Below are 26,944 nucleotides of genomic sequence, written 5' to 3'. Positions count from 1 at the left end.
ACTCCCACTTTCCCCATGACCCTCCCACGAACGCATATTGAAAGCGCAACTTGTCTCTTCTCGCTCTTGTGGCAGACAATCTGCGATTTTACCCAAGTGCGCCCCGTTTGTAAATAGCCCGCATCAGTTACGTCCGTCTTTGCGACCAATTAGCGCCTGGAAACAGGCGCAAACAGCTTGATAAATCTAGCCCAGAGACACATGTACGGGACATTAGCATGGACTAGACACATACAGACAACTAAAGACAGAGACACATGTACAGGACATTAGCATGGGCTAGACACATACAGACAACTAAAGACAGAGACACATGTACAGGACATTAGCATGGGCTAGACACACACAGACAACTAAAGACAGAGACACATGTAGGACATTAGCATGGACTAGACACATACAGACAACTAAAGACAGAGACACATGTACAGGACATTAGCATGGGCTAGACATACAGACAACTAAAGACAGAGACACATGTACAGGACATTAGCATGGACTAGACATACAGACAACTAAAGACAGAGACGAATTTTGAACATGTACAGGTAATGCTTTTCGAACCTGTTCTGGGGGACGCAACAACGGGGAAATGAGGCGCCACACGTCGGCAACAACAACAGGACGGACCGCCACATGTGGGACGCGATCCCCGGGTGCATCCCCAGGTGCAGGGGCACGCAACAACGGGGAAACGAAACGCCACAACAACGGGACAGTTGTGGTTAGGAAGAGAATAACGAGGAAAGGAACTGCAACACGTGGAACGCGATCCCCGGTCTCCAGGGTGAAAGTCCCGTGTTGTTTCACCCATCCACCCCCCCGACCAACATCCCTGACTTTCGCCTTATCACTACTACTCGCTACCGTCATCGTGCTGTGATCACGAAATGTGCTTCCCATTGAAATACATTGCTTTAAAATTCATAATCACCACACGAAAAAAAACCCAGACGTTATCGTGTCCTGTCCACGACTCAATAGATTCAATAACGTGACAACATCACGAACTGCCATGAGACCGGGCTGGTACAGGACATCAGCATGGACTGGACAGATACAGACAACTAAAGACAACAGTACAGACAGTGCAAACAATACTTGGACAATATTTGAACAATCAATGTGTGCAAGTGTAACTGTTGAGAAGGAACAGTTTGTATGCCTTTTTGAAATATGTGATGGATGATAGTGTTCTGATGTGATGGGGAATGTCATTAAAAATGTTGGTGTATGTATGAAAAAAGGATTTCTGACCATAGTTGTTTTTGTATTGGGGGGAACTGGAATGAGTGCCTGTGAGACTGACCTAGTGAGGCATACTGGTCTCATATTGTGTGTCGGGAGAAGTGCAGCAAGTGCTGGTGAAGAACTATTTTGAATCTGAAAATGAAATGCAATAGCGTGGCTGTTTATGTAGTTCTGGTAAGTCACAGCGTGTGAGTGCAATGCAATGGTGAGACCACTTTGGAAGATTACCGTGGATCTTGAGAACTCGATTATATAGTCGTGCTACTGGTTCAGTAATTCATCCATTTCCAATAATGTCAACAAACATGGAAACAGTATTATTACTTGTAAAATTTGTTTCAACTGTAGTCACCCATCTATTATCTATAAGTGAACTTTGGAGGGAGAGTTCGAGTGATTTTATCAGTAAGATAACAGCTGAACTGTGGATCTGAGCCGGTAAACAAACCTCAGATCAGACTCAACACAAACACACTTTCACCACTCGTTCTTCCCTGAAGGTGAGTTCGATCACTTATTCTGATTGATTTTAGGTCTGAACTCGGGTCCTCTGTGTGTTCTCTCTGTGGCTCAGTGGGAACAAACTTTTAGATCTGTTTGAGCTGAATGAAGTTTGTTTTTTATCATGTAGTGATGTATGGTAGCTGGGCCGTTAAACGTGAGGCTGGGATTAAAACAATATTTTTTCCGATTTAAATCCACCTAATTTGATTGATCCAATATCGATTTATGATGTGAGGAATCCATGTCTTGTTAAATAACGCACCAAAGTTAGGCTAAATTTGGGTAAGAGAAATACTGGCATGACCAGTTTCACAGATGTATGGCTTTAAGTTTACCGTCTCTGCACTGAAGAAGCATATGTACAGTATATTGTACAGCAGGGATCAACATTAAGGTTTTTTTCACTTGCCCACAAGTACAAATTTTAGTCAGGCAAGTCAAAAATAATGATACTTGGCCAAAGTAAATTTTTACTGGCCCCTATTTTATATTTTTTTTATTAGTGGTTATTAAAGGTGCACTATGAGTTCCTGCATGGTCACTTCTGTAGACGTTCCAAGTAAATTTAAAACAAAACAGAGCAAGCTCACCCCTTCCCCCATGTTCCTGTAACTGTCATAACTAACAGATTAACTGTCACTAACCCCCACCCCCTCCCCCAACGATCTAGTCGGTGATTGGCTTGAATGTGGTTTGTTGTATTTTGGGGCCTATCCTGAGCCTCTAGTGTGTGTTTGACGTTTACAACCCCTGTGTTGTCTCCTGAGACCGGGCTTTTTCACAGTGTATTCAGGGGGCAGGCAGCTAACGGATCAAGAAGAGATGCCTACCATTTGAGACTTGCGCTAAAACCATGCAGGAACTCATAATGCACCTTTAAATAACGACAAAGTCCTCTTAGCTGCCTTCAAGCAAGATGCTGCTTGAGTTTATCATGGTACTCCAGCATCTGTTTTCTGAATTCAATTCAATTCAATTTTATTTATAGTATCAAATCATAGACACTTTACAGATAGAGTAGGTCTAGACCACACTCTATAATTTACAAAGCCCCAACAATTACAATAAGTCCCTCAAGAGCAAGCAGTGCGACAGTGGCGAGGAAAAACTCCCTCTTGGGAAGAAACCTCGGACAGACCCAGGCTCTTGGTAGGCGGTGTCTGACGGTGCCGGTTGGGGATGTGATGAACAGTGGAGATAGTAGTCACATTAATAATGGAACAGTGACTTCAAATGGTAGTCGTAGTAGTTCATGTCATATCAGGGCGCTGCAGGGAGTTACAGGATGTAGCGTGGCCCAGCAGAGCATGGATGGACGTAGCAGGAAGCTACAGGGTTCAGCAGGAAGCAGCAGGGTTCAGCAGGAAGCAGAAGGGTTCAGCAGGACGCAGCATGACATTGCAGGGCACCGCTGAGCTCAGCAGGGAGTGCAGCAGGCCCATGGTGACAGCTGGAACCAAGATCTTGGTGCCAACGTTCTCCAAGGAAATACGCTGGGGGAAAAAACATAAGGACTCCGGGGAGTAAACTCCCCAGAAGCTAGGATTAATAACAAGCATTTCTGGGACGGGATGCACACAAATAGTAATAGAAAGGGAGAGGAGAGAGCAGCTCAGTGTGTCAAAGGAAGGAAGTCCCCCGGCAGTCTAGAACTATAACAGCGTAACTAAGAGAGACAGGTCATAAGGAGAGGTAGCTTTTTCGGGCTTGGAACTCTCCCCTGCCGGATCGGGCTGTGCTGGCCTGCCTCCCTCTACTTTGTTATATATTATTAATCTAACAATTATGAAGAGAAGCTGTTGGGCCAGTTAGGTGGACACTGCAACTCCTCACTCCCTAACTATAAGCTTTATCAAATAGGAGAGTTTTAAGTTCATTCTTAAATGCAATTACAGTTTCTGACCCCCGAACCCAGATCGGGAGCTGGTTCCATAGGAGAGGAGCCTGATAACTGAAGGCTCTGGCTCCCATTCTACTTTTAGAGACTCTAGGTACCACCAGTAACTCTGCATTCTGGGAGCGCAGTGCTCTAGTGGAACAATAAGGTATTAGGAGCTCTTCTAGATATGATGGTGCTAGACCATTTAGAGCTTTGTAGGTCAGGAGAAGGATTTTAAATTCAATCCTGGATTTTACAGGAAGCCAGTGCAGAGAAGCTAATACAGGTGAAATATGATCTCTTTTCTTAGTTCTTGTGAGAACACGCGCTGCAGCATTCTGGATCAGCTGGAGAGTCTTAAGGGACTTATTTGAGCAACCTGACAGTAGGGAATTACAATAGTCCAGTCTGGAATAACGAATGCATGGACTAGTTTTTCAGCATTGTTTTGAGACAGGATGTTCCTAATTTTGGCAATATTACGAAGATGAAAAAAGGCTGTTCTTGAGGTTTGTTTTAGATGGGCGTTAAAGGATATATCCTGATCAAAAATAACCCCTAGATTTCTGACAGTAGTGCTGGAGGCCAGGGCAATACCATCCAGAGTAGCTATGTCTTTAGATAATGAGGTTCTGAGGTGTTTAGGGCCCAGGAAAATAACTTCAGTTTTGTTAGAGTTTAACATCAGAAAATTATAGGTCATCCAGGATTTTATATCTTTAATGCACGCTTGAAGTTTAGCTAGCTGACTGGTTTTGTCTGGTTTGATTGACAAGTATAATTGTATGTCATCCGCATAACAGTAAAAGTTAATTGAGTGTTTCCTAATAATATTGCCAAGAGGAAGCATATATAAGGAGAATAGAATAGGTCCAAGCACTGAGCCTTGAGGAACGCCATGGCTAACTTTAGCGTACTTGGAGGATTTATCATTAACATTAACAAATTGAGATCGATCAGAGAAATAGGACTTAAACCAGCTTAGAGCAATTCCTTTAATGCCAACTAAGTGTTTCAATCTCTGTAACAGGATGGTATGGTCAATAGTGTCAAATGCAGCACTAAGATCTAATAAGACAAGTATGGAGACAAGACCTTTGTCTGCAGCAGTTAAAAGGTCGTTAGTAATTTTCACCAGTGCCGTCTCTGTGCTATGATGCTTTCTAAATCCTGATTTAAAGTCATCAAATACACTATTGCTATGTAGAAAATCACATAACTGATTAGCAACTACCTTCTCAAGGATCTTGGATAGAAATGGAAGGTTAGATATAGGTCTATAGTTTGCTAAGACCTCAGGATCGAGGGCGGGTTTTTTCACAGCTATTTTAAATGACTGCGGTACATAACCTGTTAATAGAGACATATTGATCATATCTAGTAATGAAGTGTTAACCACGGGTAACGCTTCTTTGAGTAGTCTCGTTGGGATGGGGTCTAAGAGACAGGTAGATGGCTTAGCTGAGGATATCTTTAACATTAATTGTTGAAAGTCTATAGGATAAAAGCAGTCTAAGTATATGTCGAGACTAGTCGTTATTTCTAGCGGTCCTGCGTTTGAAGGTGAACTGTTAGAAGTTGAGGGCAAAAGGTGATGAATTTTATCTCTAATTGTTGTAATTTTATCATTAAAGAAGCTCATGAAGTCATCACTACTCAGAGCTAGAGGAATAGATGGCTCAGTAGAGCTGTGACTATCTGTCAGCCTGGCTACAGGTAATGAAGACATTCCTTTAAAATATGATCCACTTTTATTTGCCTTGGACTGGAACTTGCAGCAAATTTCGCAAAACACTGTAGTTGTTTCACTGACATCCTATAGTGCCACCCAAGAAAACTCCTTTATCCAGGACGCTTAAAACACTTTTTTGCTTTAGCTTGTACTTGCCCAAATGGGCAAGTTGGTTGTTATATTTACCTCCCCGACATGGTGTTTTCCTTGCCCCGGGCCATCGGGCAACCCTTATTGTTGAACCCTGTACAGACACTTTTTCTGTCTCTATGTTACTGCTTTGGGGTCAAATAATTTAAAGGTACTCTAAGCGATGTCACGTGTTTTTTAGGCTACAACAACTTCCTGTTTAGTCAGCCTGCTAAGTTAGGCCAACGTTAGCTTTGTAGAGATCGTAGGATATCTGGGGATCCCAACATAAACATAAACCATAGTCTCGTTGCATAATCCAGGAGACTCCTGAGTTTCTGTGTTGATGATTGAAAGAAAAAATGTAAAAGTCTTCCCCACTCACTCAGTGTTTTCCCTCCGGTGCCGACAGACGGTATGGCCTGCAGGAAAAAGGTGTGTTGTGGTGCTTCTGTTCTGGAGGTGACGCTGGCCGTCCTGTTCACCCTCATGACGGCTGTTAGCGTAACACTGATCGCAGTGATGGCTACCCGGAAAACAGACACAGGTGAGAACACACACACACACACACACACACACACACACGCATATTTACATCTAGAACCATCAAATTATCTAGACTGGGTAAACCCAGCCCAATCTGCCGGTGATTTCTCCCTGCAGCTCAGGCTGGAAACCTGTACGTTTATCTATCCTGCTTCCGTAACAATTTTGCGGGAACCAATAACAGACTGGCTTATCCACCTGGCGCGCTATTGATGGGTTTAACACGATGACGATAGAGAAGCGTCCAAGCATCTTTTTGTTTACATTCAACATGGCGGCCACCGAAGCGCAGTAACCCATTGATGGCGCTGTCGCTGCTACGTCACCCAGCTAGTTGGTCTGATTGGTTGAAGGACTATCCAATTGCGCCCAGAGTCATTTTAACTATGCCCATTGGTCACGCCTCTTGTGCAGAGAAAATACAGAGCAGACTCCCCAGACTAATGTTCAATCATGAAAGATTGAGCTTGGTCTGGTGATAGCCAGACTACAAATTATCTGGATACATGCCTAAACCTCATTGGCTCTTACCAGTGTATCTCCGTGTGTACTTTGTCCACAACAATCCCACCAATCAGTCCCAAAATGACCCAGTTAGAGAGGAAATGCCCTAAACATATTCTGTGTAAATCTTTACAATCATTCCCTGAAAGAACCAAGCAGGTCTGCTTAGTTGCACCGTCCACATCTTCTAAACTTGACATTTTAAGCGTGTAGCTCGCTGCCTCAGTTTGTTGTTTCCTGAAGCAAAGTGGTTTTGGGAATGGCAACACACTTGCAATTATCCTGAAAATGTACTACCCCTAATCAGAATCTGAAAGAGATTTATTGGCCAAATATACTTATATACACAAGGAATTTGACTTCGGTGGGTGTTAACTCTCTATACATTCAACAAATAGACATGTAGTAGTAACATACTGTACAATAGAGATATACATATAGGCACATATCAACATTATATACAAAAATACAAATATACAAATAAGACACATGGAGTGGGATGAATACCAGTATGTTATGGTTGTTTACGAATAAATACCCAAATGCATACCATGAAAATTCACATTGACTGTGATGAATTATCTCTCTGCAGCAGGTGTCAAGTCACTGGGTTAGTTTTCATAATTAGACTATATAACGGAAAACGATAATGGTACGGCTCTCTAAAACTAACAGCTACCCTTCTCGGTTGTCCTATCAGGCCCGGAGCCAACCCTTCCTCCAAGTCCGGAGCCGACCCTTCCTCCAAGTCCAGAGACTCCACACAAACCCTACCTGATTGGGGTGGGCCGAGCCGACTGCACCGGGCCTCCAGCTGAAATCCCTCTGGTCAGTGCCAAAACACACACACACACCAGATACTGATTCTGCCTTCAAAGCCTGCTGCCACACGACTTCTTCTGAGAACAACTTGACCTAGAGATAATAGCTACACCCAGGTGTCCACATACAGATGATAACGACTGCCAGGTATTCAATTGGAGACATAGAGAGGCAGAGTTTTGGACAGAGGATAAACAAGCAGCATTTGAGCGAGCTAGAGGTGCAACGGCAATTGAAGGTGTACTTGTTGCGCAGGTAACAACATATAAGTATTTAGTATGGTTTGGTAACATGTCCATTAAATTAAAATCACATCTCTAAAACTTGATAAAAAGGGCTGGGAAAATAATTGGCCAAATTCCACCAACACCTCTTCAGGAGCTCTTCGAGGAGGCGGTGAGGAAACAAGGTCTCAAAATCACACACGACCCAAATCACGTCCTGTATAGTGAGTTTGAGCTGATGCTCTACAGGCAGAAGGTACAAGTTACCAAACTGCAAGCTTAAAAGGTACAAATTCTCATTTGTGCCGCTTTCAATCAAATTAATGAATAATAAGAGATAAGATGTGTGTGTGTGTGTGTGTGTGTGTGTGTGTGTGTGTGTGTGTGTGTGTGTGTGTGTGTGACAGTGTGTGCGTGTGTGTGTGTGTGTGTGTGTGTGTGTGTGTGTGTGCGTGTGTGTTGGCTGCAGTGATATGTATGGTATGTGTGACTAATACTACTAAATAATATCTGTGGTACTTACCATTATGGTTATAGGTGTGCAATGTCTGATAGGGTACTGGTGCAATATATATAGTGTATATACAGTATATATATATATATGCTATGTTATATTTTATATGGTATTATACAGTTGGGTGGTGATGGCGCAGTGAATATGACACATGCCTTTGGTGTGGGAGACCAGGGTTCGATTCCCACTGCGATACATCAACCAATGTGTCCCTGAGCAAGACATTTAACCCCTAGTTGCTCCAGAGGCGTGTTACCTCTGATATATATAGCAGTTGTAAGTCGCTTTGGATAAAAGCGTCATCTAAATGACATGTAATGTAATAATGTAATTGGTCATTGTGCAATACTGAGGTTATTGACCACAGCATGAGTTAACGGGAAATGTGCAATCATTATCTAAATGAAGTCCAATACGACGGGGAAGGATGTGTTATGGGTTCTTCTGGGATTGTGGGGAAAGGTGGGTGGGGGGGTATGGTGTCAGTTTTATTAGATGTTCATTGAAGCATTGGATGAGATAATGTGTGATTATGTTTCAATGTCCATATCGTTTCTCTTGAGTGCCCAAGATGAATTTCTCCTTTAGGAGACAATAAAGGCTTATCTTATCTTATCTTAGAGAGTGATTGAAGAGAGGGAGCAGCATAACCCTAAGAACAAAGCAAAGAATCAGAGAAATTAAACGTTGTTTTCTCTGTTTCATCTCTACTAGAAATGCAGCTGTAGCAAGTATCTCACTATTACTATCCTCGTTCATATGTTAAGACAACACAAATGATATCCAGCTACAAAAAAGTTTGAACAGAAGTACAGAGAGGGGTTTCTATGGAGATTGGTGGAAACTGGCAGTTTTCAGATCTCTGCAGTGGTGCTCATAAGTTTATGAACCCATGCTAAAGTTAAAAAAAATCATCTTTTAAAATTGATCTTAATGCCTTAATAAAAAAAAAATAGGAAAAATCCAACCTTTAAGGAGACCAATTTTCTTTGTGAATGACTTATGTATCGTAAATAAATAAATGTTCTTCCTTAAAATACAGGGGGCATAAGTCAGTCCAACCCTATGTTAGATTCCCATAGAGGCAGGCAGATGGTTATTATAAAGGCCAGTTATTACACGGATCCAGATACTATGCATCCTGATAAAGTTCCCTTGGCCCCCCCATCATCACATACCCTTCACCATACCCCATCATCACAACCCTTCACCATACCCCCATCATCACACACCCTTCACCATACCCCCCGCCATTCACATACCCCTTCACCACCCCCCATCATCACATACCCTTCACCATACCCCCACACATCACATACCCTTCACCATACCCCCACACATACATACCCTTCACCATACCCCCCATCATCACATACCCTTCACCATACCCCCACATCACCACATACCCTTCACCATACCCCACACACATACCCTCACCAACCCCCACACACAAACCACCATACCCCCATCATCACAACCCTCACCAACCCCCACACATCACATACCCTCACCATACCCCCACATCACAACCCACCAACCCCTACACACACATACCCTACATACCCCCACACATCACAACCCTTCACCAACCCCCACATCAAACCCTCACCATACCCACCACCACAACCACATACCCCACACACATACCCTTCACCATCCCCCACACATCCAACCCTTACCATACCCCACATCACACATACCTTAAACCACCACACATACACAACCCCCCACACACACAACCTTACCCCCACACACATACCAAACCCCACCACAACCTACCCAAAACAACCCCCACACAAACCACCACAAACCAACCCATAACATACACCCCCCACACACACCTACACAACACCCACCACACACACACAACCCCACCACAACCACACCACACACAAACCCACCAACCAACACAACCTCACCAACCCCACACATCACAACCCCCCCCCCACACATACCCCCCATAACACAACCCAAACCCCACATCATCACAACCCTCACTACCCCACAACAACAATCCCCTACACAAAACCCCACAACCCCCCACACACAATCCCCCACACACAAACACACTAACAAAACCCACCAACACACACCCCACCATACCCACAACAACCCACCTACCCCCCACACAACAAACCCCACACACATACCTCACACCCCCCCAACACCCCCCACCACACACAACCCCACAAACTCCCCCCCCCCCAAACACACACACAACTCCCCAACCCCCCACACACACATACCAACCCCCCACCACACCCCCACACAACCCACACCACCACAACACAACCCCAATCCCCACCCCCCACACACACAACAACCCCCCCATACCCCCCCAAACAAACCCACACAACCTCCACACCACACCCACAACCCCCCCACAACCACCACCAACCCAACAAACAACCAACAAACCACCCCAACCCAAACCCCTAACACACCACACCCCAAAACCCCCACCCCCAACACCCCCCACCCCCCCCCCACCAACCAACCCCCCCACCCCCCCCACAACACACACCCACCACTCACCAAACACACTACACCACACACACAACCACAAACCCCATCCCCCCCACCCACTAACACCCCCACACACCCTACCACCCCCCTCCACCAAACCACAACCAACCCAAAACATCCCCCAACCACACACACCCACACCTCACCCACCACCACCACCCCCCCCAACCCCCCATACAAAACACAAACAACACACACAAACCCCACACCCCCACCCCACACACCACACCACACAAACTTCACCAAAAAAACAACACACCACTACACCCCACACACAACCCTCCCACCCCCACAACCACCACACCACATACCCCACACATACAACCTCACTCCCACACCACTCATACACCCTTCATCATACCCCCACACATCACCATAACCCCCCCATATCAACCCCACTACCTAACAACCCTTCCACCAAACCCCTACATACCCCTCACTATACCCTAACACATACACTACAACCCCCACACATCAAACACCTCAACCATACCCCCACACCACCAATACCCTTCCATCCCATAATCACCCACCCTCACATAACCCACTCCCATACACCATAAACCTAATCACATACCTCACCTAAACCCATCATCACATACACCCTCACTATACCCTACATACCCTTCTAACTATACCCCTACATCATCACATACCTCACCATACCCACACATAACGCATTCACACATAAACACACACATAACCTTCACCATACACACACCACATATTCCACCATAATCCACCACACCACACCTTCTACCTATACCCCACACATCACATAACCCTCCTAACCATACACTACAATCATCACATAACCCTTCACCATACCCCCCACATCACACCACCCATAATACCCACACATAATACTTCTACCTATACCCCACACACACATACCCTTCCACCATACACCCCCACATCACTACACACCCTTCTACCATACCCCTACATCACTCACATACCCTTCTCACCCACCTACCCACATCATCACATACCCTTCTCACCATAATCCCACATCAACATAATTCCTCACCATACCCCACACATCACCCTTCACCATACCCACCTACACCATACCTTCACCATACCAACATCACCATACCCACCATACCCACACACACACCCACCCACCCCCACACACACCTTCACCATACCCACACATCACATACCCTTCACCATACCCCTACATCATCACATACCCTCACCATACCAACACACATCACATACCCTCTCACCATACCACACACATCACACCCTACCCCCATACCCCCCATCATCACATACCCTCACCATACCCCCACACACACAACCACCAACCCCCACACACACACCATATACCCCCACACACAACCCTTCACCATACCCCCCACATCATCACATACCCTCCACCATACCCCCCACATCATCACAAACCCCTTCACCATAACCCCCATCATACAACCCTCACCATACCCCCACATCATCACATACCCCACCATACCCCACACATCACAAGCCTCCACCCATACCCACACATCATCACATAACCCCACCATACCCACATCATCACATACCCCCACCATACCCCCACATCATCACATACCTTCACCCATACCCCACATCATCACACAACCATCACACACCCCACACATCACATACACCCTCCACACATAATCCTCACATACCCCCCACATCATCACAACCCCACCATACCAACACATCATCACATACCCTTCCCACCATACCCCCCATCATCAAATACTCCCACCATAAACCCTACATCATCACATACCCCCTCACCATACCCCCACACACATAATCACACCATACCCCCACATCATCACAACCCTTCCACCATACCCCACATCATCACATACCCTTCCACCCATACCCCACATCATCACATACCCTTTCACCTCATACCCCCACATCATCACATACCCTCCACCATACCCAATATACATCATCACATAACCCTTCAACCATACCCCACATCATCACAACCCCTCACCATACCCCACACCTACACATAATCCCACCCACACTCCCATCATCACAACCCTTCTCACCATACCCCCCACATCACACCTTCCACCATACCCCCCATCATCACATACCCTCACCATACCCCCTACACATCACACCTCACCTATACCCCCACATCATCACATACTCCCATCATACCCCACACACACATACCTCACCAACCCACCCACATCATCACACCCACCATACCCCACACATCACATACCCTCCACCAACCCCTACATCACACATACCCTTCAACCATACCCACCATCACATACCCCTTCTACCCATACCCCCATCATCACATACCCTCTCACCATACCCCACATCATCACATACCCTCTCACCTATACCCCCACATCATCACATACCCTCCACCATACCCCCATCATCACAACTTCTACCCATACCCCCACACATCACATACCCTCACCATACCCCCATCATCACATAACCCTTCACCATAACCCCCATCACCACATACCCTTCACCATACCCCCACATCATCACATAGCCCTCACCATACCCACCACATCAACCCACCATACCCCACACTATCACATACCCTCACCTCCACATCATCACATACCTTCACCTACACTCACCACATAACCCTTCACCATACCCCCACATCACATACCCTCAACCATACCCCCACAACACATACCCTCACCATACCCCCACATCATCACACCCCTCACCATACCCCCACATCACCACACTTCATCATACCCACATCATCACATAGCCACCAAACACACACATCACAAACCCACCATAACCCACACATCACATACCTTCACCATACCCCCACACATCATCACATACCCTTCTCACCATACCCCCACACATCACATACCCTTCACCATACCCCCACACATCACATAACCCCTTCACCATACCCACCATCACATACCCTTCACCATACCCCCACCACACATACCCTTCCACATACCCCCACACACACATACCACCAACCCACCACACTCACACACACCCTCCACCATACCCCCACATCATCACATACCCACAACCCACATCATCACATACCCCCACCATACCCCATCATCACATACCCTTCACCATACCCCCCATCATCACATACCCTCCCACCATACCCCCACATCACATACCCACCTACCCCCCACACATCACATACCCTTCACATACCCCCACATCATCACATAACCCCTTCATCATACCCCACACATCACATAGCCACCATACCCACCACACACACATACCCCAACCATACCCCACATCACACATACCCTCACCACCCACACATCACAACCCTTCCACCATAACCCCATCATCACATACCCTTTCACCACACCACCCCACCACATACCCCTTCACCATACCCCCACATCACATAGTCTTCACCATACACCCCCTACATCATCACATAACCCTTCACCATACCCCCTACATCACACATACCCTTCACTCATAACCCCCACACATCACATAGCCTCACCATACCCACACACATCACATACCCTTCACCTATACCCCCACACATCACATACCCCTCACTATACCCACCACATCATACATAACCCTTCACCACAATACCCCACATCATCACATACCCTCTTCTACCATACCCCCACATCATCACATACCCTTCTCACCATACCCCCCACATCATCACATACCCTTCACCATACCCCCCATCATCACATACCCTTCACCATACCCCCACATCATCACATAGCCTTCACCATACCCCCACATCATCACATACCCTTCACCATACCCCCCACATCATCACATACCCTTCATCATACCCCCACATCATCACATAGCCTCCACCATACCCACACATCATCACATACCCTTCACCATACCCCCAACATCATCACATACATACAACCCCACACATCACATACCCTTCAACCATACCCCCATCATCACATACCCCACCATACCCCCCATCATCACATACACCCCTTCAACCATACCCCCACATCATTACACCTTCACCACCCCCACATCATAAACCCTTTACCATACCCCACCATCACACTCACATACCCTTCACCACACCCCCATCATCACATACCCTTCACCATACCCCCACATCATCACATACCCTTCACCATACCCCCACATCATCACATAGCCTTCACCATACCCCCCATCATCACATAACCCTTCACCATACCCCCACATCATCACATACCCTTCACCATACCAACACATCATCACATACCCTTCACCATACCCCCACATCATCACATACCCTTCACCCACTCCCCCATCATCACATACCCTTCACCATAGCCCCCATCATCACATACCCTTCACCATACCCCCCATCATCACATACCCTTCACCATACCCCCCATCATCACATACCCTTCACCATACCCCGCATCATCACATACCCTTCACCATACCAACACATCATCACATACCCTTCACCATACCCCCCCATCATCACATACCCTTCTTTAGCATTGGTTCATAAACTTATGAGCACCACTGTAGCTGCAAGTTTCAACTCGTCTCGTTGTGAATCTTTGCTCTGAACTGAGTTTAAGACGTCGCCACATCAGCCCTTTTTCCTCGATGTGTGTAATTCTTTGTCATTCATGATTGCATGTATGGGTCTGATTCTGATTTCAAAATGGGTTGACTGAGAATGTCACTGACACATGGCAGGACTTTGCCATTTAAAATACCCTGTTTACATTTAAAGATACATACTTCCCATGCTTATATATGGTGTATTTCTGAAGAGAACTGCATATAACCTGGAATTCAGCTCACTTAGGACTTTGGGAAAACACACAAACACACTTTTGAACTGCAGGTAATCAAACTCCAAAGTCTTCAGCTGAAGGCTGGGCAGTTCCCGTCTGACTGGGTGTGTTTTCACTGATAATCTTTATGGCTTCTCTGCTGAAATCTGAGAAACTATCAAACTGTCACATTCTCAGTCTGCAGCCAGAGGATTATGAACATGTGTCTTTTGTCTAAACATATCTGTATTAACTGCAGGAAGAAACACACAATCTCCAGAAAGCTGATGCTAATGATACAAAGCACCATTTCATGTCTACCTGAGTTAGGTTGATATGACAAAAACTTGAACCATGACCTCAACACAACTCCAACCTGCATAAAGGGCTTGCAGAGACTTTATTACCTGCGCAATGATAGCTTAATTTGTTACCTATTGACAGAGTTGTCAAAAGTATTCACATTCATTACTCAAGTAAAAGTATAGATACTAGGGTTTGAAAAGACTTCTGTAGAAATTGAAGTATCAACTCAAGCTTTTTACTCAAGTAAAAGTGTAAAAGTACTGGTTTCAAAACTACTTAAAGTATAAAAGTAAAGTAAGGTGTTAAGGTCTGGTGTTAGAATCCTCTCCAGTGAAATACAGACTCACTTTTACACCGTTTAGCTGTCAGCATTTTAACCGTGTTTACTCCAGCTGCTAGCTAACGGTAGGCTAACGATACCTGCTGTCAGGTGTAGCGTTAACTAGCGTCCCGTGCGGCGATGTTTCAGTTGCCTCTAACGTCTGTTTTCGGAGCATCAGAGAGACGCGCAGGCATTTAAGTGGCACCTAAATAAGGCACCGAAATCCGCGTTGCTATTAGGTCCGGTAGATAATGGTCATTAAGGCACCTGTGCCGGATTAGCACCGAGTCTGTGCAGATGCGATGGATCGTGTACAAACCAATTTATCTGGATAGGTTTTTTTTTTTGTGTGTACCAAGTTGGAATGAAAACAAGCCGAACTGAAATAGGAGTAACGAGGCTATTTTTAAAATGTAAGAAGTAGACGTAAAAAGTCTGCTGTAAAATAATTACTCCAGTAAGTAAAGATACCAAAAATTTCTACTTAAGTAAGTTAACAAAGTATTTGTACTTCGGTACTTGACACCTCTGCCTATTGAGTCCATTTCAAGCGTTTGAATTGTTGGTCTGGAACCTTACAGTGCAAAACAAAAAGCATCTGTTAAACATTGTAAAAGTGGCACGCAGCAGCTTTCTTTAACAGATGTCTACGACAGACAAGTTTTTCAGAAGGCACAGTCGATCTTAGCCGTCTCTGAACACCCAATCTTGGGAGGAATTTGTTTTTCTCCCTTCTCGGCAGAGATACAGTTTGGGTAAAAAAAGCAATCAGTTTAAACTTTCCTTTGTTCCAAGTGCCATAGACCTGGGTTTAAGTGACGTTTTGGTGCCATGTCAGTTAAATGTACGTGCAGACCGAGAGCGCCAAGAAGTGACGCCAAGAGTCCCGATCAAGCGTGTCTAAATCTGATGCTAAAGGAGACTTTTTGTGTCAGTAAAAAATGCCAGAGGCATCATTGGCAATCAACCTAGTCTTTCATGTAGGTGTGATGACGTGTTGATTGTACAGCTTTTTTTTCTCCATCTATTTGTAAAGAGGACTTTCTACTACCAGGTCATGTATCTGTGTGTGTGTGTTTTTCAGATGGGTTATGCCAGCCCTGAGCAGACGGCTGCAGGCATACACACTCGCCTGTACAGCCGAGCCTTCATTATTGACGACGGGAGGCGGAGAGTCGTGTTCGTCACCGCAGATGTAGGAATGATATCACAAAGGCTACGACTGGAGGTGAACACACACACAAACACACACAGGGCCCTATCTTGCACCCAGCGCAGCGCAAAGCCCGACACAGTTAGTGTTTCTGCTAGTTTAAGACCAACGCAGTTGTCAGTTTTCCTTCCAGCACCCACGTTGTTTAAATAACAAATGCACCTGCACCCATCTGTGGCCCATGGGTGCCATTTGTTAAAAAGGGGGGGTACAAGGGCTGGGGGTGTTTTTGGAAAAAAAAAAGGTTTTGTTGCTTTTCCTCCTGCTGATCTGTAGTAAAATGTTTTTGGATTAACGTATTATTGTTTTAAAAAAAAAAAAACCAAAGAAACAAACAAAAACCTGGTCTAAAGTCAATAACGCAGCATTTCATTGTAATTTTAACAGTGCATTAGGAAAATGCTCCTAGGCTCGTGCACAGCGCGCGCACAGGGACGCACAGCAGCACACACACATGCATAAAATTACAAATAAAAATATTATGGTGTAAATCCTCAATATCAATATCAAATTGGAAATGTAATCGAATCGGGACCTTGTGAATCATCATCTATTTGGTAAATCATTGGCGATACCAAGCCCTATAAACAAATAATGTGTCTGTGTCTGTGTGTGTGTGTGTGTGTTTGTGTGTGTGTGTGTGTGTTTGTGTGTGTGTCTGTGTGTGTGTGTGTGTGTGTGTGTGCGTGTGTGTGTATGTGTGTGTGTGTGTGTGTGTGTGTGTGTGTGTGTGTATGTGTGTGTGTGTGTGTGTGTGTGTGTGTGTGTGTGTGTGTGTGTGTGTGTGTGTGTGTAGGTTCTGCAGGCGCTGAAGGTGAAGTATGGGGATCTGTACCGACAAGATAACGTAGTTCTGAGTGGGACTCACACTCATTCTGGCCCGGCCGGATACTTCCAGTACACACTGTTCATGATCACCAGCAAAGGTTACATCAAGGCGTCTATCGAGCCGCTGGTCAAAGGCATCGTCAAGGTGTGTGTGTGTGTGTTGGTGTGCGTAATTTATTGATCGGTCTACACACAGTACAGCTACACACAAGTTTGCATTTCCATTCCCTCTATTCTCATTTTACTTAAAGTAAGTAATGTTCAGCAGCAGTAAGCGTCCACTAAAAGTTCTGTTGTTGCTGCTGACAGACTCAGATTATTATTCTAAGTGTCTGACAACATTATGGGATGGATCCCTACAGAGATAGACCTTTTAGTTGAAGAGTAAGATCCTTTTAGTTTAACATGAAACAGCCCCGAAATCACCATCACCAAACTCCACCAGACTCCATGTAAATAATCAGGACTTTTATCATCGTAAAACACACTTCATTCAAAGTGGACAGAAACTAAATAAAACTATCAAAAGCCGGCTTGGTTCATCTTTCCACTGTTCCAACAATCACCACTCTGGTTTGGTTGAAATAAACCCTTAATTCACCCATTTACATGTGGAGATATGCTGGCTCTATACACACTAAAAGTCCTGATTATTTACATGGAGTCTGGTGGAGATATGCTGGCTCTATACACGCTAAAAGTCCTGATTATTTACATGGAGTCTGGTGGAGATATGCTGGCTCTATACACGCTAAAAGTCCTGATTATTTACATGGAGTCTGGTGGAGATATGCTGGCTCTATACACGCTAAAAGTCCTGATTATTTACATGGAGTCTGGTGGAGATATGCTGGCTCTATACACGCTAAAAGTCCTGATTATTTACATGGAGTCTGGTGGAAATATGCTGGCTCTATACACACTAAAAGTCCTGATTATATACATGGAGTCTGGTGGTTTGGAAATGGATACGGATTAAACCTTTTTTCGAGAGTATATTCTGTACATAACCCATCGTAACATAAACTGTTTCTGAAAGTCTAACCTTGTTTCCAGAGCATAGACATAGCCCACGGTAGCATGAAGCCAGGCAGGATTTACAGGAGCCGAGGAGAGCTGGACGGCAGCAGCCTGAACAGAAGTCCTCATTCCTACCTGAATAACCCTGAGGACGAGAGACACAGGTACACACCTGTTACATGGGTAGGAGGCGGGAACGTTTGTTTAAAGGACCCATGGCATGAAAATTTCACTTTATGAGGTTTTTTAACATTAATATTAATTCCCCCAGCCTGCCTACGGTCCCCCAGTGGCTAGAAATGGTGATAGGTGTAAACCGAGCCCTGGGTATCCTGCTCTGCCTTTGAGAAAATGAAAGCTCAGATGGACCAATCAGGAATCTTCTCCTTATGAGGTCATAAGGAGAAAGGTTACCTCCCCTTTCTCTGGTTTTCCCGCCCAGAGAACATGAGAGAGAGAGCTAGCTACAGACACAGAAATGGCACATCCTAAGGAAAGCTCATTGGGGGACTGGCTCTAGTGGCTGGAATTCTGCACCAAGGCTGAATTTCGGGAAGGAGACTTCAGATACAGTATTAGGGGACCACTAAGGCCTATATAAAAGAGACTTCAGATACAGTATTAGGGGACCACTAAGGCCTATATAAAAGAGACTTCAGATACAGTATTAGGGGACCACTAAGGTCTATATAAAAGAGACTTCAGATACAGTATTAGGGGACCACTAAGGTCTATATAAAAGAGACTTCAGATACAGTATTAGGGGACCACTAAGGTCTATATAAAAGAGACTTCAGATACAGTATTAGGGTACCACTAAGGTCTATATAAAAGAGACTTCAGATACAGTATTAGGGGACCACTAAGGTCTATATAAAAGAGACTTCAGATACAGTATTAGGGGACCACTAAGGTCTATATTAAAGAGACTTCAGATACAGTATTAGGGGACCACTAAGGTCTATATAAAAGAGACTTCAGATACAGTATTAGGGGACCACTAAGGTCTATATAAAAGAGACTTCAGATACAGTATTAGGGGACCACTAAGGTCTATATTAAAAACTCATTACTTTTCTTTGACTTTTCCTTCGAGTTAGGTTTGTTATTTCCTGGTAATTTTAATTTTATTTTAATTTCACTATACCTCGTATACTGTATATTACACATGTTTTATTGTTGTATAAAATGTATGAGCAGTAATTTGTTGTTGTTGTTTTAACCTGTGAAGCACCTTGGTCAACCATGGTTGTTTTTAAGCGTGCTATATATAAATAAATTGATTGATTGATTGATTGATTGATATATAAAAGAAACTTCAGATGCAGAATTAGGGGACCACTAAGGTCTATATAAAAGAGACTTCAGATACAGTATTAGGGGACCACTAAGGTCTATATAAAAGAGACTTCAGATACAGTATTAGGGGACCACTAAGGTCTATATAAAAGAGACTTCAGATACAGTATTAGGGGACCACTAAGGTCTATATAAAAGAGACTTCAGATGCAGAATTAGGGGACCACTAAGGTCTATATAAAAGAGACTTCAGATACAGTATTGGGGACCACTAAGGTCTATATAAAAGAGACTTCAGATACAGTATTGGGGACCACTAAGGCCTATATAAAAGAGACTTCAGATACAGTATTAGGGGACCACTAAGGTCTATATAAAAGAGACTTCAGATACAGTATTGGGGACCACTAAGGCCTATATAAAAGAGACTTCAGATACAGTATTGGGGACCACTAAGGTCTATATAAAAGAGACTTCAGATACAGTATTGGGGACCACTAAGGTCTATATAAAAGCATCCAAAGAGCACCATGTCATGGGACTTTTAACGTTACAAGTTAAATTAAATAAAACAAAAGTAAAATGGGCATGATAAGGTACCTTCAATTTTGTTTGTATGTAAGGGAGAAAATGTATTCCTAAACTTTCCTTTGGACGTGTAAAGAGAGCCTTAAAGAGAGCTGTTGTTTTGATCCCATCAGGTATAAGTGGAACACAGATAAACAAGTGTTGGTGCTGAAGTTCACGGGTCTGGACGGAGACGGGATCGGTATGCTCAGGTAAGAACACACACTCCTTAACAACAAAACAGTGAATGTGTTTACATGCACATGATATTCCACCTTTGTCCACCACGTGTGTGATATGATGGTATTATTTAGGTCTTAGCATTCTTTGGACATGTATACAGCGTTGCACGGCTTCCAGGAAGGCTGCTCTCTGTATCCTCGCCTATAGACCTTTTTCATGGCAGACATGTTGACATGTCATAGTAGGAACAGCACAGGTGTGTTCAAAACCATTAATGATGGCTGCATTCCACTTAGGAGAGGTCCTGGTATTGTGCATGCTGACTCACTGAAATATCTTACTGGGACACTTGATGGAACTGAACAATTGTTAAGGTTATCAGTTTCAGCTGTGCTCTTCATACTATTACAAGTCAACATGTCTGCTGTGAAAAAGGTCCATAGCTCCTCGATGATCCCTCCTCAATGCTTGCTCCTTGCTCCTCAATGCTTGGTCCTCGGGCAGAAATAAGAGCTTTGAGACGGCCTTCCCTGAGGAGGAATCAAATAAGGGACATGAGATGCAGCCTGTGTCTCAATCTGGGTTTTTACTGCAGTTTGTGACAGTTTACAGCCTCTCGCCTGTTTATGGCTTACGATCAGCTCTGTCTCTCCGCCATGCACCTCTACCATAGCCCTGCATCTCTACCACAGCCATGCACCTCTACCATAGCCCTGCATCTCTACCACAGTCCTGCATCTCTACCATAGCCCTGCATCTCTACCACAGTCCTGCATCTCTACCATAGCCCTGCATCTCTACCATAGCCCTGCACCTCTACCACAGCCATGCACCTCTACCACAGCCATGCATCTCTACCATAGCCCTGCATCTCTACCACAGCCATGCACCTCTACCATAGCCCGCATCTCTACCATGTCCTGCATCTCTACCATAGCCCTGCATCTCTACCATAGCCCGCATCTCTACCATAGCCCTGCATCTCTACCACAGCCATGCATCTCTACCATAGCCCTGCATCTCTACCATAGCCCTGCATCTCTACCATAGCCCTGCACCTCTACCACAGCCATGCACCTCTACCACAGCCATGCATCTCTACCATAGCCCTGCATCTCTACCACAGCCATGCACCTCTACCATAGCCCTGCATCTCTACCATAGTCCTGCATCTCTACCATAGCCCTGCATCTCTACCACAGTCCTGCATCTCTACCATAGCCCTGCATCTCTACCACAGTCCTGCATCTCTACCATAGCCCTGCATCTCTACCACAGCCATGCACCTCTACCACAGCCATGCACCTCTACCACAGCCATGCACCTCTACCACAGCCATGCACCTCTACCACAGCCATGCATCTCTACCATAGCCCTGCATCTCTACCATAGCCATGCATCTCTACCATAGCCATGCACCTCTACCACAGCCATGCACCTCTACCACAGCCATGCATCTCTACCATGGCCCTGCATCTCTACCATAGCCATGCATCTCTACCATAGCCATGCATCTCTACCATAGCCATGCACCTCTACCACAGCCATGCACCTCTACCACAGCCATGCACCTCTACCACAGCCATGCATCTCTACCATAGCCATGCATCTCTACCATAGCCATGCACCTCTACCATAGCCATGCATCTATATCATAGCCATGCATCTCTACCATAGCAATGCATCTCTACCATAGCCATGCACCTCTACCACAGCCATGCACCTCTACCACAGCCATGCATCTCTACCATAGCCATGCATCTCTACCATAGCAATGCATCTCTACCATAGCCATGCACCTCTACCATAGCCATGCATCTATATCATAGCCATGCATCTCTACCATAGCCATGCATCTCTACCATAGCCATGCATCTCTACCATAGCCATGCACCTCTACCACAGCCATGCACCTCTACCCTAGCCATGCATCTCTACCATAGCCATGCACCTCTACCATAGCCATGCACCTCTACCATAGCCCTGTATCTCTACCATAGCCCTGCATCTCTACCATAGCCATGCACCTCTACCATAGCCCGTATCTCTACCATAGCCCTGCATCTCTACCATAGCCATGCACCTCTACCATAGCCATGCACCTCTACCATAGCCCTGTATCTCTACCATAGCCCTGCATCTCTACCATAGCCATGTATCTCTACCATAGCCATGCAAAATGTTGGCTGTAAACTGCCACAAACTTCGGTCAAAATGAATTAAAATGCAGATTCTGAATGCGCTGTATATATATGTATGTCCAGAGAATGCTTTTTCTAAAACCCTAATACTACTGGTATATCACACTTTCTCTTTATCAGAAATGCTATATTTGGAAAAAGGCTTTTTTAAAGAATATCCAAACAGAATATGACAGTTACTAGTCTAGAAATCTAGATGCACCCTAGCGGCAGCAAATGTAATTTGCAGCAAGGGAGGTCTAGCAACTCCCTGTTGGCTTGCGAGCTGGAAAAAACAAACTCTGGTCAGGCCAATCACATCGTGTATAGAGTGGGTGGGCGGGGCTTATGGCTGCTGCTGCTGCTGTTGAACAGCGGTCTTCTGGAAGGCTTGAGTTAAGCTTTTCTTTGAGAAAAGAACAAGGAACGACACTGAAGTCATTCTTAAAAAAGGAAGATGTGGGGCTGGCTTGTCCGGCTAGCCAGTTACATGACCTGCATCAAATTCTGAATATTATATATATATATTATATAATATTCTGAATAGTAGTGAAATATTCTGGTCATGTGAACATAGTCACTGTTCCAGCTATTTAATTTAAAATGAGTAAAGTCTTACCTCCCATTGGTCTGACTGTCTGTATGACTCCGTCTCTTCCCGACAGCTGGTTCGCCGTCCACGCCGTCAGCATGAACCTCACCAACCGCATGGTGAGCAGCGACAACATGGGCTACGCCTCCTACCTGCTGGAGCAGGACAAGAACCGCGGACAGCTACCTGGACAGGTAACAGGACCAAAGAGTTCACCGCATTTCATTTATTTATAACAGGGGAGTCAAACTCAGTTTCACTAAGGACTCAGAGAATCCCATCAAGAGCCAGACATGTAGAGTTTATTCACATGCTTTTATTTCACCGACTGCATTGTTGCATTTCTCATTATGGGTCCTATCTCGCACCCGGCGCAGCGCAGTGCAAAGCCCGTCCCAGGGGTCTTTGCTAGTTTAAGACCGACGCAGTGGTCGGTTTCCTGTCCAGCGCCCACGTTGATTAAATAGCAAATGCACCTGCACCCATCTGTGGCCCATGGGTGGTCTTACAGGGAGGTGTGTTCAGGTGCATTCTGGGCGTGCTGGTCTTACAGGGAGGTGTGTTCAGGTGCATTCTGGGCGTGGGACGTGATCGCGCCATTGACCAACAACAACCTGGTCTAAAGTCAATAACGCAGCATTTCATTGTTATTTTAACAGAGCATTAGTACAATGCTCCTAGGCTCGTGCACAGCGTGTGCACACTATGCTTGTTACACACACAGGGACACACAGCAGCACACACACACACACACACACACACACACACAGCAGCACACACACATACACACAGCAGCACACACATGCAGAAGATTACAAATAAAAATATTCTGGTGTAAATCCTCCATCATAACAGCAATGATCCAAGGCCCAAACGCGCCTGGCTTTTAAAGGGAATGGGAGATGATCTCTGATTGGTTGAGTAAACGTGCCTGGCTTTTAAAGGGAATGGGAGCTGATCTCTGATTGGTTGATGAATGGGAGATGATCTCTGATTGGTTGATCGCATGTTACGCCCAAAACACACCTCTGATTAATGAAGACACTAAGAACAACCCTTTAGAACCAGGCGCCCGGCGCACGGACACTTTTTTCCACCGTCAAACTAGTAAAAGTGAATTTGGACTCGCCCTAAACACACCTGCACCAGGCGCTCCACACCGTGACCTTAGGTCGGTAAAATAGGACCTCAGTCTTCTCACTTACAGTTTGGTCGACGAAATGCTCTAAAAATGTTCCTTAGCTTATCGTAGCAAATCAAGCGTAACAATGATTACATTTTTAAAAGCAGGCTACCACACAACAGCCTCTTTCACAGACTGAATATGCAAACTCTCTGGTTCTAGGGGGGGGATTTCGGAGTCTCAAACTCGACAAATCTGCAAAATTGTGTTGCGTGCGCCATCAAAACTAGACTTGGCGTGTATTTATTAGCGGAGCGGAGAGCTGGTGGAATCACAAGCAACGTCTTGAGTGGCCTTGCCATTGTCTGTGTGTGTGTGTGTGTGTGTGTGTGTGTGTGTGTGTGTATGTGTGTGTTTTCAGGGAGACTTCGTTGCTGGCTTTTCCTCCAGTAACCTTGGTGACGTCAGTCCGAACACTAAAGGGCCTCGCTGTGCAAACACCGGACTGCCCTGTGACTACCTGAACAGCTCCTGTCCTGTCGGAGGGGTAAACACACACGCACAAAGACACACACACACACAAAGACACACACACACACACAGACAAAGACACACACACACACAAAGACACACACACACACACACAGACACACACACACAGACACACACACACACAAAGACACACACACACAGACACACACACAGACACACACAGACACAAACACACACACACACACACACAGACACACAAAGATAAACAGAGACAGAGACACACACACACACACTAACACCCAGTAAACAGGAAGGGTGTGTGTCTGTCAGACTAAGATGTGTAAGGCGTTTGGACCGGAGACGACATGTTCGACAGCACGAGAATCATCGGACACAACATCTACAGTAAAGCCAAGGTAACATACTGTCTCACACACACACACACACACACACACACACACACACACACACACACACACACACACACACACACACAAACACACACCTCATTATTATTATTATTATTATTATTATTATTATTATTATTATTATTATTATTATTATTAACAACATCTACAGTAAAGGACCAATATCAACACACACACACACACACACAACAACAACACACAATAACACACACACACACACACACACACACACACACACACACCGTCTCATTATTATTATTATGACTGCTTCATTTACATGTGTCCTCACTGACCTGGTTTTTGGTTAATCATCCAATCCTGTCTTCACAACTGACAAAATGTGTGTGTGTGTGTCTGTGTGTGTGTCTCTGTGATGTCTGTGTGTGTGTGTGTGTGTGTGTGTGTGTGTGTGTGTCTCTGTGATGTCTGTGTGTGTGTGTGTGTGTCTCTGTGATGTCTGTGTGTGTGTGTGTGTGTGTGTGTGTGTGTCTCTGTGATGTCTGTGTGTGTGTGTGTGTGTGTGTGTGCGTTGGCTCCCCCTGCAGGAGCTTTATGCTAACGCAGTAGAAGAGGTGACCGGCTTCCTTCACTCGGCTCATCAGTGGGTCAACATGACGGACGTAACAGTTCAGATCAACGACACACACACGGTGAGCCCCACACACACACACACACACACGCACACACACGCACACACACACACACAGACACACACACACACACACACAATTGCCTTTTCTGCCAAAGGTCAGGTCAGGTTGGTGTGTTAGAGCCTTTAGCAGCAGCAACATGTGAGATTTGAGACTCCTTTTCCGTATGTTCATGTCTGTTTATTATGTGCATTAATATGTATTAGTGTGTGTGTGTGTTTGTGTGTGTGTGTGTGGGTGTGTGTGTCTGTGTGTCTGTGTGTGTGTGTGTCAGGTGACCACATGTCCACCAGCTCTGGGTCACAGCTTTGCAGCAGGAACAACAGACGGAGGAGGAGATCTCAACTTCACTCAAG

The 26,944-nt window shown here is 45.2% G+C and overlaps 1 protein-coding gene across 1 annotated transcript; it reads left to right on the top strand.

Annotated features, from left to right (window-relative positions):
* Positions 1 to 1,678: 1,678 nt before the first annotated feature.
* asah2 (N-acylsphingosine amidohydrolase 2) lies at positions 1,679 to 26,944 on the top strand (the record flags this gene model as incomplete). The annotated part of the gene is given in 13 exon segments (XM_039784020.1): positions 1,679 to 1,751; positions 5,908 to 6,042; positions 7,246 to 7,373; positions 17,098 to 17,241; positions 18,023 to 18,199; positions 19,111 to 19,238; positions 21,075 to 21,152; positions 23,969 to 24,089; positions 25,440 to 25,565; positions 25,841 to 25,865; positions 25,868 to 25,926; positions 26,484 to 26,588; positions 26,863 to 26,944. Coding segments are annotated over 12 exon segments (1,303 nt in total), but the record flags the coding sequence as incomplete, so codon positions are not given.

Source organism: Perca fluviatilis, chromosome 19 (genome assembly GCF_010015445.1).
Source record: "Perca fluviatilis chromosome 19, GENO_Pfluv_1.0, whole genome shotgun sequence".
Lineage (NCBI taxonomy): Eukaryota > Metazoa > Chordata > Actinopteri > Perciformes > Percidae > Perca > Perca fluviatilis.
The sequence above is the reverse complement of the archived record's forward strand: the minus strand, read 5'-3'. Positions and strand labels throughout refer to the sequence as shown.